The sequence below is a fragment of the Populus trichocarpa genome, chromosome 3 (assembly GCF_000002775.5).
Source record: "Populus trichocarpa isolate Nisqually-1 chromosome 3, P.trichocarpa_v4.1, whole genome shotgun sequence".
NCBI lineage: Eukaryota > Viridiplantae > Streptophyta > Magnoliopsida > Malpighiales > Salicaceae > Populus > Populus trichocarpa.
Genome location: NC_037287.2, coordinates 14,730,899 through 14,749,726, shown reverse-complemented (window position 1 = coordinate 14,749,726; position 18,828 = coordinate 14,730,899). Strand labels below are relative to the sequence as shown.

Sequence of the window (18,828 nt, the reverse complement as noted above, 5' to 3'; positions counted from 1 at the left end):
CAATTTTTTTTTTTTTTTTTATATTTTTGCTTACCCCGACCCTCGCATTGCTACTACCCTTACCATAATACAAACACACAGACCCTGCTATAATAAGAAACACTCGCTACACACACACACAGCATTCTTAAAGGTCCCTTAAAAAATAATGAAAATACATAAGCATATGTTGCGTTAGCTGCCTGCAATGTATCAATCCCATGATAGATGTGTACTAGAATGGTCCAAGTATCGAACCCTATATACACACGATGACTTTTTGCAATTTGCTAGTGAATTACGAGACCATTATCAATGATCACAGAGGTAATGATTACTAATGTGCAATAGCCATAAAAAAGAATCATTAAGGATATGATTAGGGTATGAACCAAATTCCAAAATGTCGCTTAGTGTTAGGGAACTCCTCTTTCCCTAATGTGATTTTCTAATGATTACTTCAGTTTGTGCTTGGTGTTAGGAAATGATGAGTGTTATGTGAACAAAAATTCACCGAAAGTGGCTTTGTTTTTTCAGTCTTTGGCCTCCCACAGACTAAAATCTTAAGCAAGGTTTTTTTTTGCCAAGTGGAAGGACAGACAAGCGAAACTCTTTGGTAGCCAGGGAGGGAATGAAGCAAATAAAAGTAAACAGAATTCTCCATTCAAAAAGCTAGATAATTTACACACATAAATTAACACCACAATACCAAATTCACATATGATAGATAGAGAAGCCAAAGTTCAAACAAGGATAGAAGAAGTTGTGAGATGGTGTGATTCTTGAAAGGGCGAACGAAATTAAGCTCTGCTCTTGAAAGGAATGGCTCTAATGACTATCTGGTGGTAGACAGCGGCAAGAGCAGCTCCAATGAATGGGCCAACCCAGAAGATCCACTGTAAGAAACAAGAAGATACATTGCAATGAATCAAAATCACTACTCATCATTCATTGAGCTAGTAGTAGTGAGAGCAAACTAAGTTCTTTCAATCAAACAACTTACGTGGTCATCCCATGCATGGTCTTTGTTGAAGATGATGGCGGCTCCAAGACTCCTTGCCGGGTTAATGCCAGTTCCAGTTATGGGGATGGTAGCCAAATGAACCAAGAAGACTGCAAATCCAATGGGAAGGGGAGCCAAAATCTGCAGAATAACCATGAATTACATAAATGAGAGCATGCCCCTGATTGTATTTCTCATCAGCCAAATCAATTTGCAGCAGTTACCAGAAAGAACACACACACACACACACACACACATATATATATATCATGATGTTATTGGAAACCATTAACATCATGTGCAAGCCAAACGAAGCAAAAGGCACGCATGGCTAGCATGTGTCCGTGGAGGTCCAAAAACCACTGACAAACCACACTAATATCCATCAATTGATATTAACCTATTCCTTGTGACTATCAACAGATGAAGCCACCAAATATAACTCAATGCAGTACCCATAACATAGAACATTCGAACACTGCAAAAAAAAGCATATGATAAAAATAATAGCAGTGGAGCAGCTAGTGGACATGGTAAAAAGCATAAGAGGAACGGATTGGCACCGCGTGGTTATTTTTTGATAATGGAGGGGGCTACAACTTTTTTAAAGAAGATGTACTCTGGCAGGTTGCATAGCACACAGGACTAAGCACTCCAAGAGTGCTAATTACTAGAGCGCATGCTAAAGTTGCAGACATTTCATATTCACCATCATCAATTTTCTCTTTTTTGGCAAAAGAAACCTACCAAAAGGTGAAACATCATTATCAAAGTTACCATCACACCCTCCACCTTCCAAAGCAAAGAAAGCAGACAAACTACCCAGCCACACCCACCAGTCTCTGTAAAAAGATTTCAGGAAACTTGAAACCAGAAACCACACCCTAGATGAAAACCACACATCTATACCTGTCTAATTGCGTGTTTGATTCTGTGGGTGATTTTCAAAAGTTGTTTTTTCTGGGAATTTCTTTTTTATTTTTAACATTAGCTCATCAAAATATCCAAAAGCACTATAAAAAAAATGTTATTTCAAGACAAATATATTTTAAAAACGCAATCACAGTTTGAAACGACCTACCAAACATGGCACAAACTTGGAAAACGTGATTGTAACCCATATTAAAGATCTTGGTAAAAGAAAAAACCAACAATTTCTTGCAAACCAAGAACCATGCCTGTCAACGAGACGTCCATGAAACAATCGAGCAATAAAAAGCAACAAGAAACACAGAAAAACATAGTAGAGTCTGTAAAACAATCACATAGCATCAATCGACACGGTAAGGACTGTTATAAAGTTAAAAAGGAAAACACATGGAGTAAAACAAAACCAAAGAGTACTTACAGGGACATGAGAGTCTCTAGCGTTTCTCTTGGCATCAGTAGCAGAGAAGACAGTGTAGACAAGAACAAAGGTACCGACTATCTCCGCACCAAGGCCATCACCCTTGGTGTATCCATGATTCACAACATTAGCTCCGCCACCCTGAAGCTCGTAGTTGTGGCTTCCTTGGAGACCCTTCACTACACCAGCACCACAGATTGCACCAAGGCACTGCATGATGATGTAAAACACAGCCCTTGTCAAAGAGAGCTTCCTTGCCAAAAACAGCCCAAAGGTCACAGCTGGGTTGATGTGTCCACCTGAGCACATGCAGATCTAGTTAGTACTATACACCATCCTGGACTTTAACAGGTAAAAAGAAGGAAAACCAGAGAAAACCGGTATTAGCAAGAGAGACTGAACATTTAAGAGGCAGAACCCAGTAAGAAGGCTTATTTAGAAAAAACAAGAGAGAATTATCCAAGGCTAAGCAGGTATAACAAAAAGAGAGAGAGAGAGAGAAGGAGGCATCTTTATCATTTATTACCTGAGATACCAGCAGTGCAGTAAACAAGGGCAAAGATCATGCCACCAAAAGCCCAAGCAATGCCTTGAATACCAACAGTGGAACATTTGCTGGTACCAGGCTTAGTAACACCCATGACAGTCAAGACAGTGATGTAAAGGAACAAGAAAGTGGCTATGAACTCAGCAATACCAGCCCTGTAAAAGGACCATGACTTGAGTTCACCGGGCTCAAACAAAGGAGCCGGTGGCGCCTCTTTGTAATCCTTGTCTGTTTGAGCTGATGTCCCAATAGGCTGTCTTTCTGAGAACTTGTTAGCTCCGAGCTTAACATCCTCTTCTTTGCCCTCCATTTTCTTTCTTGTAAGATGGGTTGTTGGTTTGTTTTTCTCTCTGTGCTCTCTCTGAAAGTAGGAGAGTACACTCAGGCAAACAAAGCAAAAGTTTAATGAGAGGAACAGAGATAAGGTGGTTTTATATATAGATGATAAAAGTTTTTCAATTATTTGGCCACTTAGAAAAAATGTGTTGTCTTTTTATTTTATTTTTTTGCTGCTTGACTATCATAATCATTAAATTAAGCCACGTCACGGACCGGCATTTTTATTTATTTATTTACAGGTACAATAATAATAAATAAACTACAGCTTTTAGTTTTAAGTTAATTTTTTATATATTTTTAAATTTTTTTTTAATATTGTTATTAATATTAAAAATAAATTTTAAAAAATAAAAAATATATTATTTTAATATATTTTTAAGTAAAAAAAAAAAATTTAAAAATCTTTACTGTATTCTCAAGCATATGCTAAATAACTTACACCGTATCCCCCAAATTAATAATCAAAGTTGTTGCTAAGTTTTTTTTAATCTCTTCCTATTTAAAAAAGATGAAAAATATCAGAAATATTTAGGAAAACATTATATATCTCAGACTTGTTTAAAAGGATTTAATAAGATTTAAAATATTTCACTAATAAAGTTAATGCGTACTTGTATACTTGAGGAAGAAAAGAGTGTTTAGCACTTAAATACTTTTTATTTATTTTTTAATTGTGAATATTCGAGTTAATTTATACGTACATCAATTAATTTATTAAGATCTTGAAGTTAATGAATATGTAAATCTTTAATGACCCTGAAATTTATGATACTTGAATTGATGATTTTTAAAGATCAAATTCAGAACCTGATTAATTAAATTATATCCCTTAAAATTAAATACTTCATATTTTAATATAGTAAGTGGAGAGATAATCTGTTCATTGTCATGAATCTCAAGATAACGAATAAATCGAATTGTTTTTTCTAATTTTAATATAGAATAATCAGAATGATAAATACAATTATAACGATGCTGGTTGAGAATTAATCCCATCATAATAATCATACACTTCGTTGTTATTCCTCTATTTTATTATTATTATTCAGTTTTGAATGGAATAGGAGAAATATTCTAAGTGAAGTGTGATAAGTTTAGGAATATAATATTAGCTTGATAACGTGATTAGAAAGGGATAGGATATAAGGGTTAGGGCGGTATTTTTCTTATGTGACAGTATCATGTTTTTTTTTTAAGTTAATTTTTTTATTAGTATTTTTAAGTTGTTTTAATGTATTTATATTAAAAATAAGTTTTGAAAAATAAAAAAGTATATTATTTTAATATACCGAACGACAAACATTACACAAGCAAACGAGTGAGGGAGGGGTAAGGGGGTTTGTTCTGGAAAGATCAGTGAGAGATGTTGACAGGTTTTGGTTGGCGGTTCGTACCCTCTGTTCTTATCCTCTCACCATCGGGGGGGGGGGGGGGGGATCATCTTTTTCTTTATATTTCTTTTTTGGTCCCTGAATTAAAAATAATTAGCTGCGCCTTCACCTAATCAGAACAAGAGAATGTGTATGGTAAGGGCTAGCTAGAAGAAAATACCACATGTGGTCAAGCTCAGTGAGCTTCACCACCAGCACGTGTAAAGACCAAAGTAACCACCATCCTTTTATAGGATGTGCTAATTATTCGCGTCCTAATAAAGAAAAAGGTTTATTACTTATAAAATGTTGGTATTAATCCTAATAACAAATATTCAAAAATCAAAAGAAAAAAATTTTAAAAGAGAGAATTTTTATCTTTTTAGGTGGATTCAAATGTGACTTTTTTATATTTATTTCTCTTTTATATTATAAGTATTGGTATTTACAATCTGAGCACATTTTAATTTTTTATTTGGCTAAATATAAACCTACTTTATTACATAATAATAATAAAAAATCATAAAGAATCGAAATAATTTTATTAAAAGCTATTAGGAAACTATTTGGAAATGCAGTTAAAACCGTGTTTTCTCATGTTTTAATTTTTTTTATCCTAAAAATTATTTTTTTTTATATTTTCAGATCGTTTTGATGTATTGATCACAAAAATAATTTTTTTATAAAAAAAAACATTATTTTGATGTATTTCTAAATAAAAAATACTTTAAACTGCAATCAATATCACAATCTCAAAAATTAATATAAAAAGATTGTGAAAAAAAAAAAGTACATAGACACGTCTATCCGAATACGAATAACATGTTTAAAATTCAACTCCATTGAAGAAAGATTTAAAAAATAATAATAAAAAAGGTATTTCATTGTCATAAAAATTTGTATTGATCTGTCTATTTCCTTTTGTTATAAAGTTAAAAAGCTATAAATTCCATTGGTTCGTTACAAGCAGGTGGCTAGCTCGAGCAAGATGGACAATGAAGAAGTCAGATCACTTTCTTGATTTGACACCCCTTTTCCTTGCTTTGGATGGTCGTGATCTCCTTGTTTTTCCCGGAATATTCGTTATGCAGAATCAAGCATTCCCGATGCCACCCCCTCGAAGCTGAGAAGGGTAATATTGTCATTTCAGCTAAAGCAAGAAGCAACTGGATTTTCCTTCCAAGGAAAGCAAAATCACAACCAAACAAAAAGTGAAGAAAGTTGAAAACAAAAAACGAAAAATCGAGTGGCTGTGAGAAGCTGACCGTTTTGTGACCGTTAGGAGAGGGGCAGCCTTTTTGAAAGGAGAACGAGGTGGAGTTAACGGCTAGTTGGGCAAACGGCTATTGAAAGAGTGAAAGAGCAGTAAATATTGTTTTTTATAGTGTTTTTTTTAGAAATATATTAAAATAATATTTTTTTAATTTTAATTTTTTTATATTAATATATCAAAGATATTTAAAAACACTAAGAGATAAGTTGTTTTTTTTTTAAATCAAATTTTGAAAAAGAAATTCAGCCTCAGTTACAATCTTAAAATTACAGTTGCGTCCTTCTTGCATAACAACGGACTGACATGAACGGTGGTGGGGTCCAAAAATAATCAAAGAAGTAGTAGGTGGGCAAGGGACCCCACTTACTCCATAGTGAACTTTGATTGTCTGAAAAGGAAGATAGTTATTAACTTCTCTTGTCCTGCCTGGATCATCATGGATTGCATCTATTTATTAAAAAAACAAATAATAATAATAACCCATCATTCAAGCTATTCGAATTTCATCACTCCCCACCAAGTTTTATTACCAGAAACCAGCGGCGCTTATTAAAGTTTTTTTTTTTTTTCCGGTCTACGACAAACATCTCCTCGCTTAAGCAGTTTTAATTATAAATATATTAAAATAATATGTTTTTTATTTTTAATATTCCCATATCAAAACAATTTAAAAGATATAAATTTATTTTTTTTCAATAATACTATAATAAACACTATCTTTGGGAGGTTTACATGGATTTAATAATCATTTGCATGACAATCAAACAGTAGAGATTGGGACCACATGCTTTCTTCTCTCTCTCCCTCTCTCTCTCCTGTTCTATGTCTATCCCCTCCTTTCTTTTCTTTGTAATATGCTTTTTTTTTTTTTTTTTTTTTACAGAAAAGGTGCATGGATGATATCATGCTGGACAACTCATACTCATGGGATACCCTTCTGGTACCGTCCCTGCCCTCACATGCAGCCTCCGGCCCCATTTCCAACCATTTGTGACATTGAAAATGAGCACCAACTGAGAGAAAAAAAAGAAGATAAAAAGACACCTACAGAAACCCTAAAACCTGGAAGTGCACTCCAAACAAAAAACACGTCATCTCCAACCGTCCAAGCCTCTATCCCCCAGACACGTGTCATAGCCTGATGTCAGCCTGGTCTGTTCCTATAATTCTCCGCTGTGTCACCTACAGCTAGCTAGACTGACCCACCAATCCATAAGGGGTGCACCATGTGGTCCCTTCCTGAGAACCAAAAGCGCTCAACTACATGCTTCAAGATCTTGCCACAGCTCACCTTGCCTTTAGCCAGAACATGCTTTGACTGCAAGTGATTAGATTACAACAGATCATGTGTTTATTGTAATTAGGTTCGTTGGGAGGGAAGAGAACTCTAGCTCCAGTGAGAGGAAAAAAGATGGGTTGGATGCATCTTTTTCCAGGGTGAAGGACATTCTGTAGCAGACACACAGATAGATACAAGACTAGGGCATCGATCTTCACCGGGAATATTATGAACTGGCTTCTAATTTTCTTATTTGATAAAGAATTGATGATGGTTCATTCGTGATACACGGATGAGATTAAGTTTTTTTTTTTTTTCTGTATACAACAAACACTACGCAAGAATCATGGGTTTGATTAAAGATTCTTGAGGAGATTATATTCTTATCATAACAGATATATGCCAATTATTTAATCAACAATCAATAATTTCCTAGTCAACAATTCTAGATCACTGGTAAACCCTAGGTGCACTTGTGTTATAAAAATTGTTTCAACACCGGAATTCATTTCAATGGGTCCAAATTTCTATAGTTACGAGAAACGTGAGAGTTTGACGTCTTTGCATGTAAAGATAATCTATATCCTACACGTCCCAACTTTTTCTCCTTGCTTCATGAAATTTATGTTGATAATACTTTACATTAAGCTAAAAAAAATAACAAAAAAAAAATCAAATTATTTACAAGATTGTTAATGTTATATTTTAATCAATAACTAAAAAATCTTTATATTAAATATTACAAGTTTTTCATTAAAAAAATAATCGAAACCACCATATATATATATCCAATGAACCAGCCCCTCCGCGGCTCCGCCAGTTTTGCAACAGCTCCTCTCACGAATAGAGATCCTTTATGTCCATGGATCCACAGAGCTTCTGGGTTTACAAGTAACATTGTTGAAACTCTTACATTTTGTTATTTGTAATTATTAAACTATAACATTTTGTTATAGTAGATTCAAACTATAAGCTTGGTGGGAAAAAGAAAAACTGTTGTTACATTTTAATATTAAAAATGTTTTTAAATTAAGTGCAATTTAACTAAGATATTAATTAACTTAACTTACTAATTATGTTTATTTAAAACATTAATTAACTTATAAGTTTCTTCCACACTATCACTTTACTAAATATACTAAAACATTTGGACTGTTAGTTTTTATATGAACAATAATACCATTTGTTTTATGCTTAAAACCCTTTTTTTTCTGGCTGCATTCAGAAAACCAATTTAATGAGCTTGGTTTAAATTTGTAAGAAATAAATTCAAAGAAAAAGGATCTAAACATAAAACGCGAGAAACTCACATGGCTAACCTGACATTTACGTGAAGACTTATTTTAGCTCAAAAATTCATAATTTTGTTTATTTTTTTAATTACTGAATTTGAGAAAGGAAGATAAACTCGTTGAAAAACGATAAAGTTGTCAAGTGGCTATGTTTTGAGAATAAAAAAGAATAATCTTAATATCAACAAGTTTTATTTTAAAAGAGGAGTTTCATTAATATGTTATTTTTTACTTTAACTTACTAGAAGAAAAAAAAAAGATTGGGATTGAAGAAGATTTATTTATTTTATTTTGTATTTTTAGACTATTTTCATAGTGTTTTGTGTTGACAAATTGATTCATTAACACTTTAAAAATATTTATTAAGTGTTTATAAATAAAAATAAATTTTAAAATCCTAAAAATCTCAACCCTAATTTTCCACCTACCTAATGGTTGAAAACTAGGTTTGCTTATGTATGTCTCCTTTCTTTTTTAAAAAGAAAAAGAAAATGACTTGTCATCAACTCTTTTAACCGAAGAGAATTTAAATCATCCTACGGAGAGTGACATGGAACAGACTTCGACGGGAGTATTCATTGCAGCAGAACCACCTGCCAAGAAACAACGCTTCTTAGTTCCATCCTCTTGAGAGATAACAACTACATCATTTCCTTACTGTTGTTCTCAATGCTTTCTTCTTCACACAACTAGGCTAAGATCCATTGACCTCTCATTAGAAAAGGCTTATAGTCGTGCTCTCCTCGACGATTATATTACGATTTCCTTTTAATGCATGCAGTAGCTTTCATTGGTTTAATACGCACTCTTGCTTCGTCAGAGGTCAAATAGCTGTGTGCTCCTCTACGATTCTTGTTTCTGTTGGGATTCGGACGAGTATGCTTCTCCATCACCACCTCTGTTAATCACTGCATTTTGTTCCCAATATCCTGAGCCATCAATTGTTACCATTTACACTTTTCTCAACAAAAAACCATGCATCGTCAACTTTTGAAACCATACGTTTAGAAAACTTCATCGCGCGGGCACTGTATATATATATATATATATATAAGACTAAGTGTGCTAGGATTGTTAATTAATAGAGTAAGAAAAGACATTGAAGTGAATAGATATTTATATATAATGTTAATTCATATAATAATTAACCTTTTGGAATTTGACTGGTCGAAGAGGGAGTTCTAGTGGTGGAGTTTTGGGCTATGTCACCTGTTCAGAGATAAAGTAGAGTCGAATAATGAACAGTCATGGAGAAGAAAGTTCACAGAGTGTTAGTGTTTACTGTGCCGATTATATATTGGCCCTTTGCCTATCACAGAGAGCATGGATTTCCTTTATAAAAAGGCGAGATACTTGTGCTTTAGCTTGTACTACGTCGTCAGCTAATGTTTTAGTTCTCTAAATATATTATAATCTACTGTAATAACACCAATAATTTTAAATAGATCCAAGAAAAACTGTCGGGATCTCTATCTAACAGTTTTATGAAGAATTAAGAATAATAATAAAAATTATCGGTACCACCATCTAACAATGTCGGGCCGGGAAGTCCAAGGAAATTGTTGAAAAAACATCAAACAGTTTTAAAGATTCTAGAAGTTAAGTTGGCGAAGTACAACTTAATGTATTTCTAACAATATCAAGAAGATTCAAATAATTTGTACAGAGAATGTAAAGTGTTGATTCCTGGAAAAAATCAATACAAAGCATGTGATGATCCAATTAAGGACTATATATATATATATATATATGAAAGATATCACGATTATCATCTAATATTAAAAATAACATTAATTAATACCTCATATTTGTTTTGAAAAAAGTTTTTTTTTTAAATGAAGAATCAAATCTTATGTATTGTCAATAACTAGAGCACCTGAAAAGATCACTATATATGAAATAAAGTTATTGGCTAGAGAATCTTTTTAAAAGGAAAAATAAATTCATTTCTCTCAGAAAAATATGTTAGTGGACAGATATTCCTATTGTATAAAAGGTTCAATGATGTCTTAATTAACACTCCTATTGTACAATGGCATACTGATATGCTTAAAAGAATGATATCGATGTGTTGATATATTATTTCTACTTTATAGGTGTCGCTTCTGGGTGGGCTGAATTTTCTTTAATGTCAAAATGAGATGCTCAAGTATTGGCAATGTATTTTAAGAAAGGAAAAATATTTACTACTTGACATTATAAAAAAAATTTACGATTTTCAATCTTTAAAAATCTAAACATATAAAAATGAAATCAGTAAATAAAAAAGAGTCTAAATAAATAAAAAAAACTAGTAAATTCAAGTGAGGTGATTAAATTCGTGAGTAAGATTAATATATGAATAAGATAACTCAACAAAAAAAATAAAATAATGAGTTAACCTATGACCTGAGATTTAGAGCGAGTCGGGTTTCAAAATAAATCTAGAAAGAATTGACTTGATGTGAAAACGATAAAAAACACGAGTTGACCTGTAACAAACTTAGTTAAAACTCATTGATTATTTTTTTTTTTTGAAAAAAAAGATGTTACTTTTACTTTTTTTCTTTTAAAATAAAAAAAATCATTTGACTTGAAGTTAACTCGTGTCAACTCGTATGACACGTGACTTGGTACTTGTCCGACTCTTGAAAATTGAGAGGAAAGCCTAAAATTTTGAATTAAATGGCAAAGTAAAAAAAAAATCAATTTAACAAAACAATCCAAAATAAAAAAATAAAAACCAAATAAAAAAAATAAAAAATCAAGATTACAGATACAATGATGAAATTAAAAATAAAATTAAAATTTAATAAAAGGGTTAAGAATCAAAATTTAAAATTAAAACATTTAGGGCCTAACTTTAAATATTAGAATTCAAGAGTAAATTTTTTTTAAAAAAAAATCCAATTAACAAAAGAATCCAAAAAAAAATAAAGATGAAGATCAAATTTGAAAAAAATAAAAATACCAAGATTATAGTTCCAAAATAAAATTAAAGATAAATTAAAATTTGATAAAAAAAACTAAAAATCAAAATTTAAAATAAAAAAAATAAAGATTTAACCTTAAATATTATCAAAGTTGGATTTTTGTGCCTTTTTACTTGTGCAAAGATGAAGTAAAGCTAAAACATAAACAATTGAACTGTTATATTATGGAAAGGACAAGTCATAAACTGTCTTTATATTAGATTTTTGCCTTCAATAAAGACAAAATACCGATGCCTTAACTTGCAATACGAATCGCCTACTACCTTTTAACTTATAAAATTTATTGTAATAACACCATCATATATATATATATATATATATATATATATATATATATATATATATATCAAACTGTTTCTTATAAAATTGAATTTACAAGGTTCAATTGTCTTTTTTCTTCTTCTTTTTTAATCGAAGGCTTATTGTGAAGCTGCCCACACGCACAAAAATCTTCCAATATTCACCTGCAATTAAAGACTTCTTAGCACAATAACACCTTATATTAGACATTTTCTGTCTTTTTTTATTTATTTATTTAATAGGAGGTCTCACAGGCTTTTCCCTTCCCGTCTCTTAAAACTCCTGCCCATCAAAGGTCAAATCTAAAATGAAAATCTCAAGGTGTTAACCATCTAATTCTTCCTACAGAAACTATCACAAATACCCTGGAGAATTTTAAAACACTAGAAATGATTTGGATCGTTGCCATGCACAAGTGAAACGGTTTTGTCCGTGTGATTCCATGGCATCCGGCCGTCGCATAGAGGGAGCCTGGTCTCCCAGTGGCCAGACAACATCATCTCAAGGTCCTTGTTCAAACCATTCCTCTCAAAGCAGTAAATTTCAACCAATAAATAGCATCCAGGAGAAACAATGTTTAAACCAACAAGCTTTCCCATGAAGTTTCACCTAGCCCTCACCTTTTCCCATGAGCGTGCAGCGCCCTGATGTCTCTGTGGTACTTGCCAGAAAACAGAAGAGAGTTTTCTTGGAACAATAATGCACTCTCGTTATGTTAACTTATAGTCAGCCCAAGGTTGATCTGAAGGGCCTGAAGATTTGATACAATATTTCCAATTTATGTTATTCTTGTCTGGCTGCTTTCTCACCACCAGCTTCCCCGTGGATGAGCAATAAACTACAAAATACTACAAATATAATTACACAAGGAGTCTTATTTTTCCTAGTCCAATTCTTCACTATGTTGGAGACGGACATGGGAACATGGTGTTTCTGGTTCTCCTTGGGTCCATAAGACTCTGAGATCCCCTCTTTTCTTCCCCAGTGCCAGAAAAGTTCCTGCATCAATGTGTGAATTTTTTCATAAGGTGAAGTAAATGTTAAACCAACTTGCATTTTCAGGTTGTTTTCCTTTCTTCTTGTGTGAAAAAGAATTACCAAGGGTGAATGGGACAATATAGAGCAGTGCTGGTTGCCCATGGCCATCCATCAAGTTCAGTGCCACATAAGTAACGAGAAGACCTGCCACGTTTAATGATTAAAAGGGGGAATCGGTAAAAATATTATTATTGCAATTTAAAAATCCCGAAGCACAAGAACAGCACAACAGTCCTCTTTATCTTTTCATTTTGGAAACACAGTACAGTGTTCCAACAGAGAAAGGGAATGGCTTTTATTATTCCATACCTAGTCCATAAGCAAGCATTGCCCATGGGAAGTACCCAGCTCGAAGACTCTTAGTTGCTAACCAATCATACCTGCAAGAGCGATCAATTTTTTTTAGCATAGAAATCTTGTTGAAGTCCACGTGATCAGAACTTGCTGACTGAAAAACAAGCTCAAGACCAAAGGTGGAGCGGCATGCGTCATTGTTTTTCCACTCCTCTAAAAATGCCAAGAGTACAATTTTCTTTACTTTATTTCCTTACATGACAGATTCTTATAACTTAGAGAGCTAGAACTACTGTTGCAAATGTTCTTATAACAACTTAGAGAGCTAGAGCTAAAGTGAGCATCATAGCTTTGAAATAGAATGGAAGGAGAAAAATATTGCAAGAAGAAAGTACAGTCGCCAATTCTGTGATCCAAATTGGAAAAAGAATTTCATAATCACATAAATATAAAAAATTAACTTAACCTGGGGGAAAAAATGAGGAAGGAACACCAGAGAATGCTAGCAAATATTGAGTTTACAAGAATAGAAGCAGGTTAAGAATATACTTCCTGCAAATACATGCCAGAGGATCACTGAGTGAAGTGTAAACCTGAGGGAAAATGCTATCAGCAATCCAGGTAAAAGGATGTCACCAAATCCTATGATGCTGTAACCACCCCAAGGATCAAACAAGCGTGGGATCTTTAACAGCATCGGTATTCCATCCTCTCCACTTCTATCACCACGAGCCACCTAAGGAAAAACATACAATCAACCGAGTTATGCTTCAGAAAGCGAATGCATTGATATTCAAAAGTCAAAACCAAAAGTTATGCATGATAAATGGTAAAATTAGCAGGATTACTTACCACAATCATGACGCTTTCATGGAACACCTTCTTAGAAACAAACACCCAAAAGATGTCATACAAGAACGCACAACTGAGAAGAACTGTACCCACCTGATTTACAAAACATATGTAATTCATTTCAGAAGAAAAACCACTGAGTTACCAGAAATATCCATAGTCCTCAAATCTGCTCTATCTAAATTGATGCCAAGTGATACTAAACCTGGTAAAACTAGACCACGAGCACAGTTGATCAAATAAAAGGATTGCATCTTTGTATGGAATTAAAGGAAATTTGAATGATACTATCACAAATGCAACCAAAATAAATTTTGTGACTTGACAGAAGAAATCATGTGAGCATGTGCAGAGCAACACTGGAACAAAGAAAAAAAGGGTCATTGCTAGAGCTCTTTGACTTAAAAAACAGCCAATGATTGCCTATTTAGAAAGGAAATCCACTGGACACATACTAGGTCCAAGAGCAATTAAGAAAGGAAAAAACTGATGAGTCGGATTAAAGAAAGAATCTAAGGAGCAGTCTATGCAGGCCCGTTACTTGGTGCGATGGCAAAAATTTTGAACTTGCAATCACAAGGAACAATTCTTCCTCACATCCACCTTGGTGGGGCCATAACCATTGCAATAACTTCTACATATTTGCCCGTCTATTTAAGAACATTACCTTGAGATTAGGCACATGGACAATTTGCAGAACGGTGATTATCAGTGCAATTCCCTGATTTAAGAACAAATAAATGAGAAGGATTATTAGCTAAATTGCCCCATCAGTCTTGTCTAACAACTTCCCAAAAAAAGATATATATATATATATATAAGAGAGATGGCAAAAGGCTATAATGTATGCTTCGTAATATTCATTTCATTTTGGAGTCAATAATCATTAGTGTTGGAATGAAAAATATAGCAGATGGAACAACCAAAACAGAAATCAGAGAGATGATGTTCTATCATCTTGATAAATGGAAATTAAAAGTTGCAGAAACATCAACCAATAAGGAAAAAAAGAAGAGAAGGTATCCTTACGAGTATATCTTGACCTATCCAGGCAAAGGAAACAGTGCGATACACAGCCCAAACAACTGCAAATGCTATGCAGAATGGAGCAACAGCCAAAGTTAGGTATGAGAGAGGTCCAAAGAATGGCACCTTAATGTATGATTCTCCAGCATGCTTGAACCACCTGTACAATTATTGTAACTTTAGTTCTTGACCACTGAACTGGCAGAAAATACTCAAGTGATCCAACAACAAGCATCCATGGGTAACCAGCTTCATAAAAACTCCCAGGCAGAACCTTCAAATACATAATAGCTGCATTTGATACATTAACACTTGTTGCACTGAATTGGAATCACAAGATGAGTTAATGAACTTTCCTTAGGAGGAGCGTGCAATTTTCACTAACATACTACTTTCATGGCAACTTACTGACGAATGGGAACTTTAACCAAAGTTCCCCAAATCAAAGATAAAAGAATCATTATGAACAGCTCAAACATGGAATGTGGCTAGCAAGGAGTTAAAAGCAAAAATCTCAGTAAAGTTAAGTCACATATCAATAAGAGATTGATTAATATACCTTGACAACAAAGCGACCAGGCAAGTTTGCAATCCCTGCAGATGCATAAAACTACATAGTTAAAATTGATCCAAGCAAACAGAAAGGGGAAATGATGGAAAACATAACAATCAGGATGTTCATGTGTCAAATAGTTTGATCGCAGTTTGCATAACAATCACTACTTGTAACATGTGCATAAATGCTTAAGTATTTGCTTCCGGCACCACATTCCATCATGATTTCATTGTGAAACAGGAAAAGTCATACCTCCACACCACCTATGCAGAAGAGGACCACCAAAAGCTCTATGAACCAATATGACATGAGTTTGTAAAGTATGACCAAGAAGCATGAAGCAATGACAACAAACAGAACAGCTGACGTTGTATTAATGTCTACAACAGTACTAAAACCCACAGCCTTTTCATTTGGAATTTCATCCACAGCATCCTACATGAAGATGACGGTCATGAATCAGAGTGTATATAAAAGTTGTAATGATAAGAATACCACTTCCGGAAAGAAAGCACTAAGTTGATGCTATTTTGCAAATATTGTCAAAAGATCACCTTCAATAGCTTGTCTTGTTCAATAGCTGCTTCTCTGGCACTCCATGCAGACCAATAAGAGGCGCACAAGATGGTACCGACTGCCATCAACCACAAAAAGACTTCAGCAATATCAACTAATGGTCGCCTTGGAGAGTAAAGCTGCACAGACACTGCAAACAGGGAAATATTTTTAAACAACTCTCCCACAAGAAGGAAACTACCCGATAAATGTATGCAGTACATCAAAGCAGCAAGTTGTCATCGCCTAAACAAATGGACAATCATCTTCAGAAAAATGTAAAATCCAAATGCAGGCAAGGTCAAGTTATCAAATAGATTTGCATGTTATCTCACAACATGTGGAATATGGAAGAGCTTACCAGATGAATTAGTTAGCAGCATTTTTTCCAAGCTTGAACCTGCATCTTGTGGAAGCATAACAGCAGGTATGTGTATATCCAGATCAGTTTCATCTGGCTCACAGACCATCTTGTAAAGTTCTGCAGAAAAGGGAAACAAGTTCCATGCAAGATAAGACATAGTGGTAGAAATTGAGAGTAAAGTACATTATATAGGTTGTTCGCCCAAGTTAGCATTTGTGTAAGCAAGATGAAGATAAATTCAAGATCTGTTATTCATCCATGTCCACAAAGATTAAAAGAATGATGTGGTTAAAGAAAGATTTCAAGGAAGAATTTCAATGGTGAGTTCAAGGAAGGAGTTCAAGAATTTCTACATGCAATCCTAACATACCTCTTAAAAATGGCAGATTTATAGGACATTGGGCATTAACAAAATAAAATATTTGTAAAACAGGTGTGGCTAAAATGAAAAGGTGCAGATGGAGAAGGGAATGGGCAGAATAATGGAAAAAGATTCATATGCCCAGCCCAAGCCAGTTAGCATCAAGAATTAGTTAGGTTTAATTTTAATTGAGTTGACGAGTTTAATGCGAGGTAGCACAGCAAGACCATTATCGTTGCTTACTAAGATCTCACATTGAGATCTCTACTGATTACTAAACGCATCAAATGTAGCAGCAGATATGCTGGTTACCTTTTTGGTTATTTATAATGAGCAAGGCTGAAGCACCAGCAGCCTCAGCATTATTTGCTTTGGTAGTGAACTTGCAATGACCTCGGTGAACCATGATGACATCTCCATCAAGCTAACAAATTGAAGAACGTCAACTTCAGTAAATGTCCACAACATATAACTGAAGTACACAGCTATGTGCAAATATCTAGAGCATAAATAGTGTCCTGAAGGAAAAACCTTATGCTTAGGTGCACTACAACAATCTAGAGGGTCTGAAAGTGTAAGGCGAATTTGGTTTGCATTTTTCTCTTTTGACACAATGGTAGTGCCAAATCTAGCACCCACACCAACAAATTCAGCATCCTCAACTCCATCGACCCAAGTTTGAACTTTTACCTACAAAAACCATCCACAAAGTTAGCAGGTAAATATTATGAACACAATCTGAGTCCAGAGCAGACTAAAGTACAATTTCCAAGCAAGAAAGTAGACAGGCCCATAAAATCTGGTGAATGTAACTTTCCTATAAAACCAGATAATAAGTGGTAGGCTTCAAAGGTATGCACTAAATCAAAGCAAGCGTGGCACTGACAACATTAAATGTCTTTCCCAATCAAAGCGCATAATTTATGCAGTTATGCATATTTGATATTAACCTAAGAAACCCAAAAGAGAACCAAAAGGATAGAAATGGACCCGCACTAAATTATGGTCATAAGAAGTAAAGAAACCATCTTCAAAACTACCTCCTATAACCTTTAAAGTTTCTAAAACATGGAAACCTAATTCAACCCAACAAGGCAAATCAGCACCAAATCCAAATACACAGAACCAAAACCTAAACAAGATCACAGATTTAGAAACTCCAACTTTTGATGGATCACATTACTAGCTCCAAATCGCACAAAATTGTAAAACAGATACAAGAAAAAAGGGGCATTAAAACATACAATCAAGTTGAAAAACTCTTAAAACAACCATTCATACAATTTGAAGCTACAACAAGACCATAAAATACACACACAAAATACAAAAAACCAAGAAACCATCAGAGAAAATACTCAAAATCCAGTTGAGAAACCATCAAAACAAAAACTGGGTCGATGTAAAAAAAACCAGCACTTAGAAGTTACCAAAACGAAGTCATTTTCGCAGCCTGGCTTTTTTGGGGCTAAATTATCATCATGAACTATATCTCCTGCGGTAACTGAAGATGGGTAACACACCAGTGAAATCACAGCTGTGACAGTGATTACAAGGCACAGTTTTTGCAAATCCATGGATTGTTTTTAAGAAACCTTTCTTGGTGTTGTCTTCTCTTCTCTCTGCTACATCAATAAAACTTTGGAGCAAGAGAGTGAGGGAGGGGGCGAGAAACAGAAGCTTTTGTCTTGTTTTGTTCTGTTCTGTTTACGTAAGAATTTTTTTTAATAAAATAAGAGTAGCGGTGACCGGTGAGGTATTGTCACTGGACATTGACAAAATTATGATCAACATTCAACAGTCATTATTTAAGAAAAAAAAAAAAAACACAATAATGATTAACGTCATGAGCTAGTTGCTAACGCGGTTTGAATAGTATTTTATAAAAAAATTATTTATTTTTATTTAAAATTTATTTTTATATTTTTAATATGTTGATATTAAAAATATTATTTTTAAAAATATTATTATGATATATTTTTAATAAAAAATACTTTAAAAAAACTATTATTACATATTCCTTAATCATTAAAAAATGATTAAAATAAATAATGATTAACCGATTGAAAATTATTTATATATT

General features: G+C 33.7%; 2 protein-coding genes across 2 annotated transcripts; both read right to left on the bottom strand.

Annotated features, from left to right (window-relative positions):
• Positions 1–620: 620 nt before the first annotated feature.
• On the bottom strand, positions 621–3,352 carry LOC7465870 (aquaporin PIP1-1). The gene is made up of 4 exons (XM_002303560.4): positions 2,857–3,352; positions 2,331–2,629; positions 983–1,123; positions 621–875 (listed from the first exon to the last, which is right to left on the bottom strand). The coding sequence occupies exons 1-4, from the start codon at positions 3,185–3,187 to the stop codon at positions 780–782; spliced, it is 867 nt and encodes a 288-aa protein (XP_002303596.1). The 5' UTR covers positions 3,188–3,352; the 3' UTR covers positions 621–779.
• An 8,860-nt stretch (positions 3,353–12,212) lies between these two features.
• LOC7465869 (signal peptide peptidase-like 2) lies at positions 12,213–18,514 on the bottom strand. The gene is made up of 14 exons (XM_002303559.4): positions 18,176–18,514; positions 17,280–17,438; positions 17,061–17,172; positions 16,385–16,504; positions 16,023–16,174; positions 15,721–15,903; positions 15,472–15,506; positions 14,916–15,072; positions 14,554–14,607; positions 13,887–13,979; positions 13,628–13,770; positions 13,050–13,120; positions 12,801–12,884; positions 12,213–12,701 (listed from the first exon to the last, which is right to left on the bottom strand). The coding sequence occupies exons 1-14, from the start codon at positions 18,320–18,322 to the stop codon at positions 12,586–12,588; spliced, it is 1,626 nt and encodes a 541-aa protein (XP_002303595.3). The 5' UTR covers positions 18,323–18,514; the 3' UTR covers positions 12,213–12,585.
• Positions 18,515–18,828: the final 314 nt, after the last annotated feature.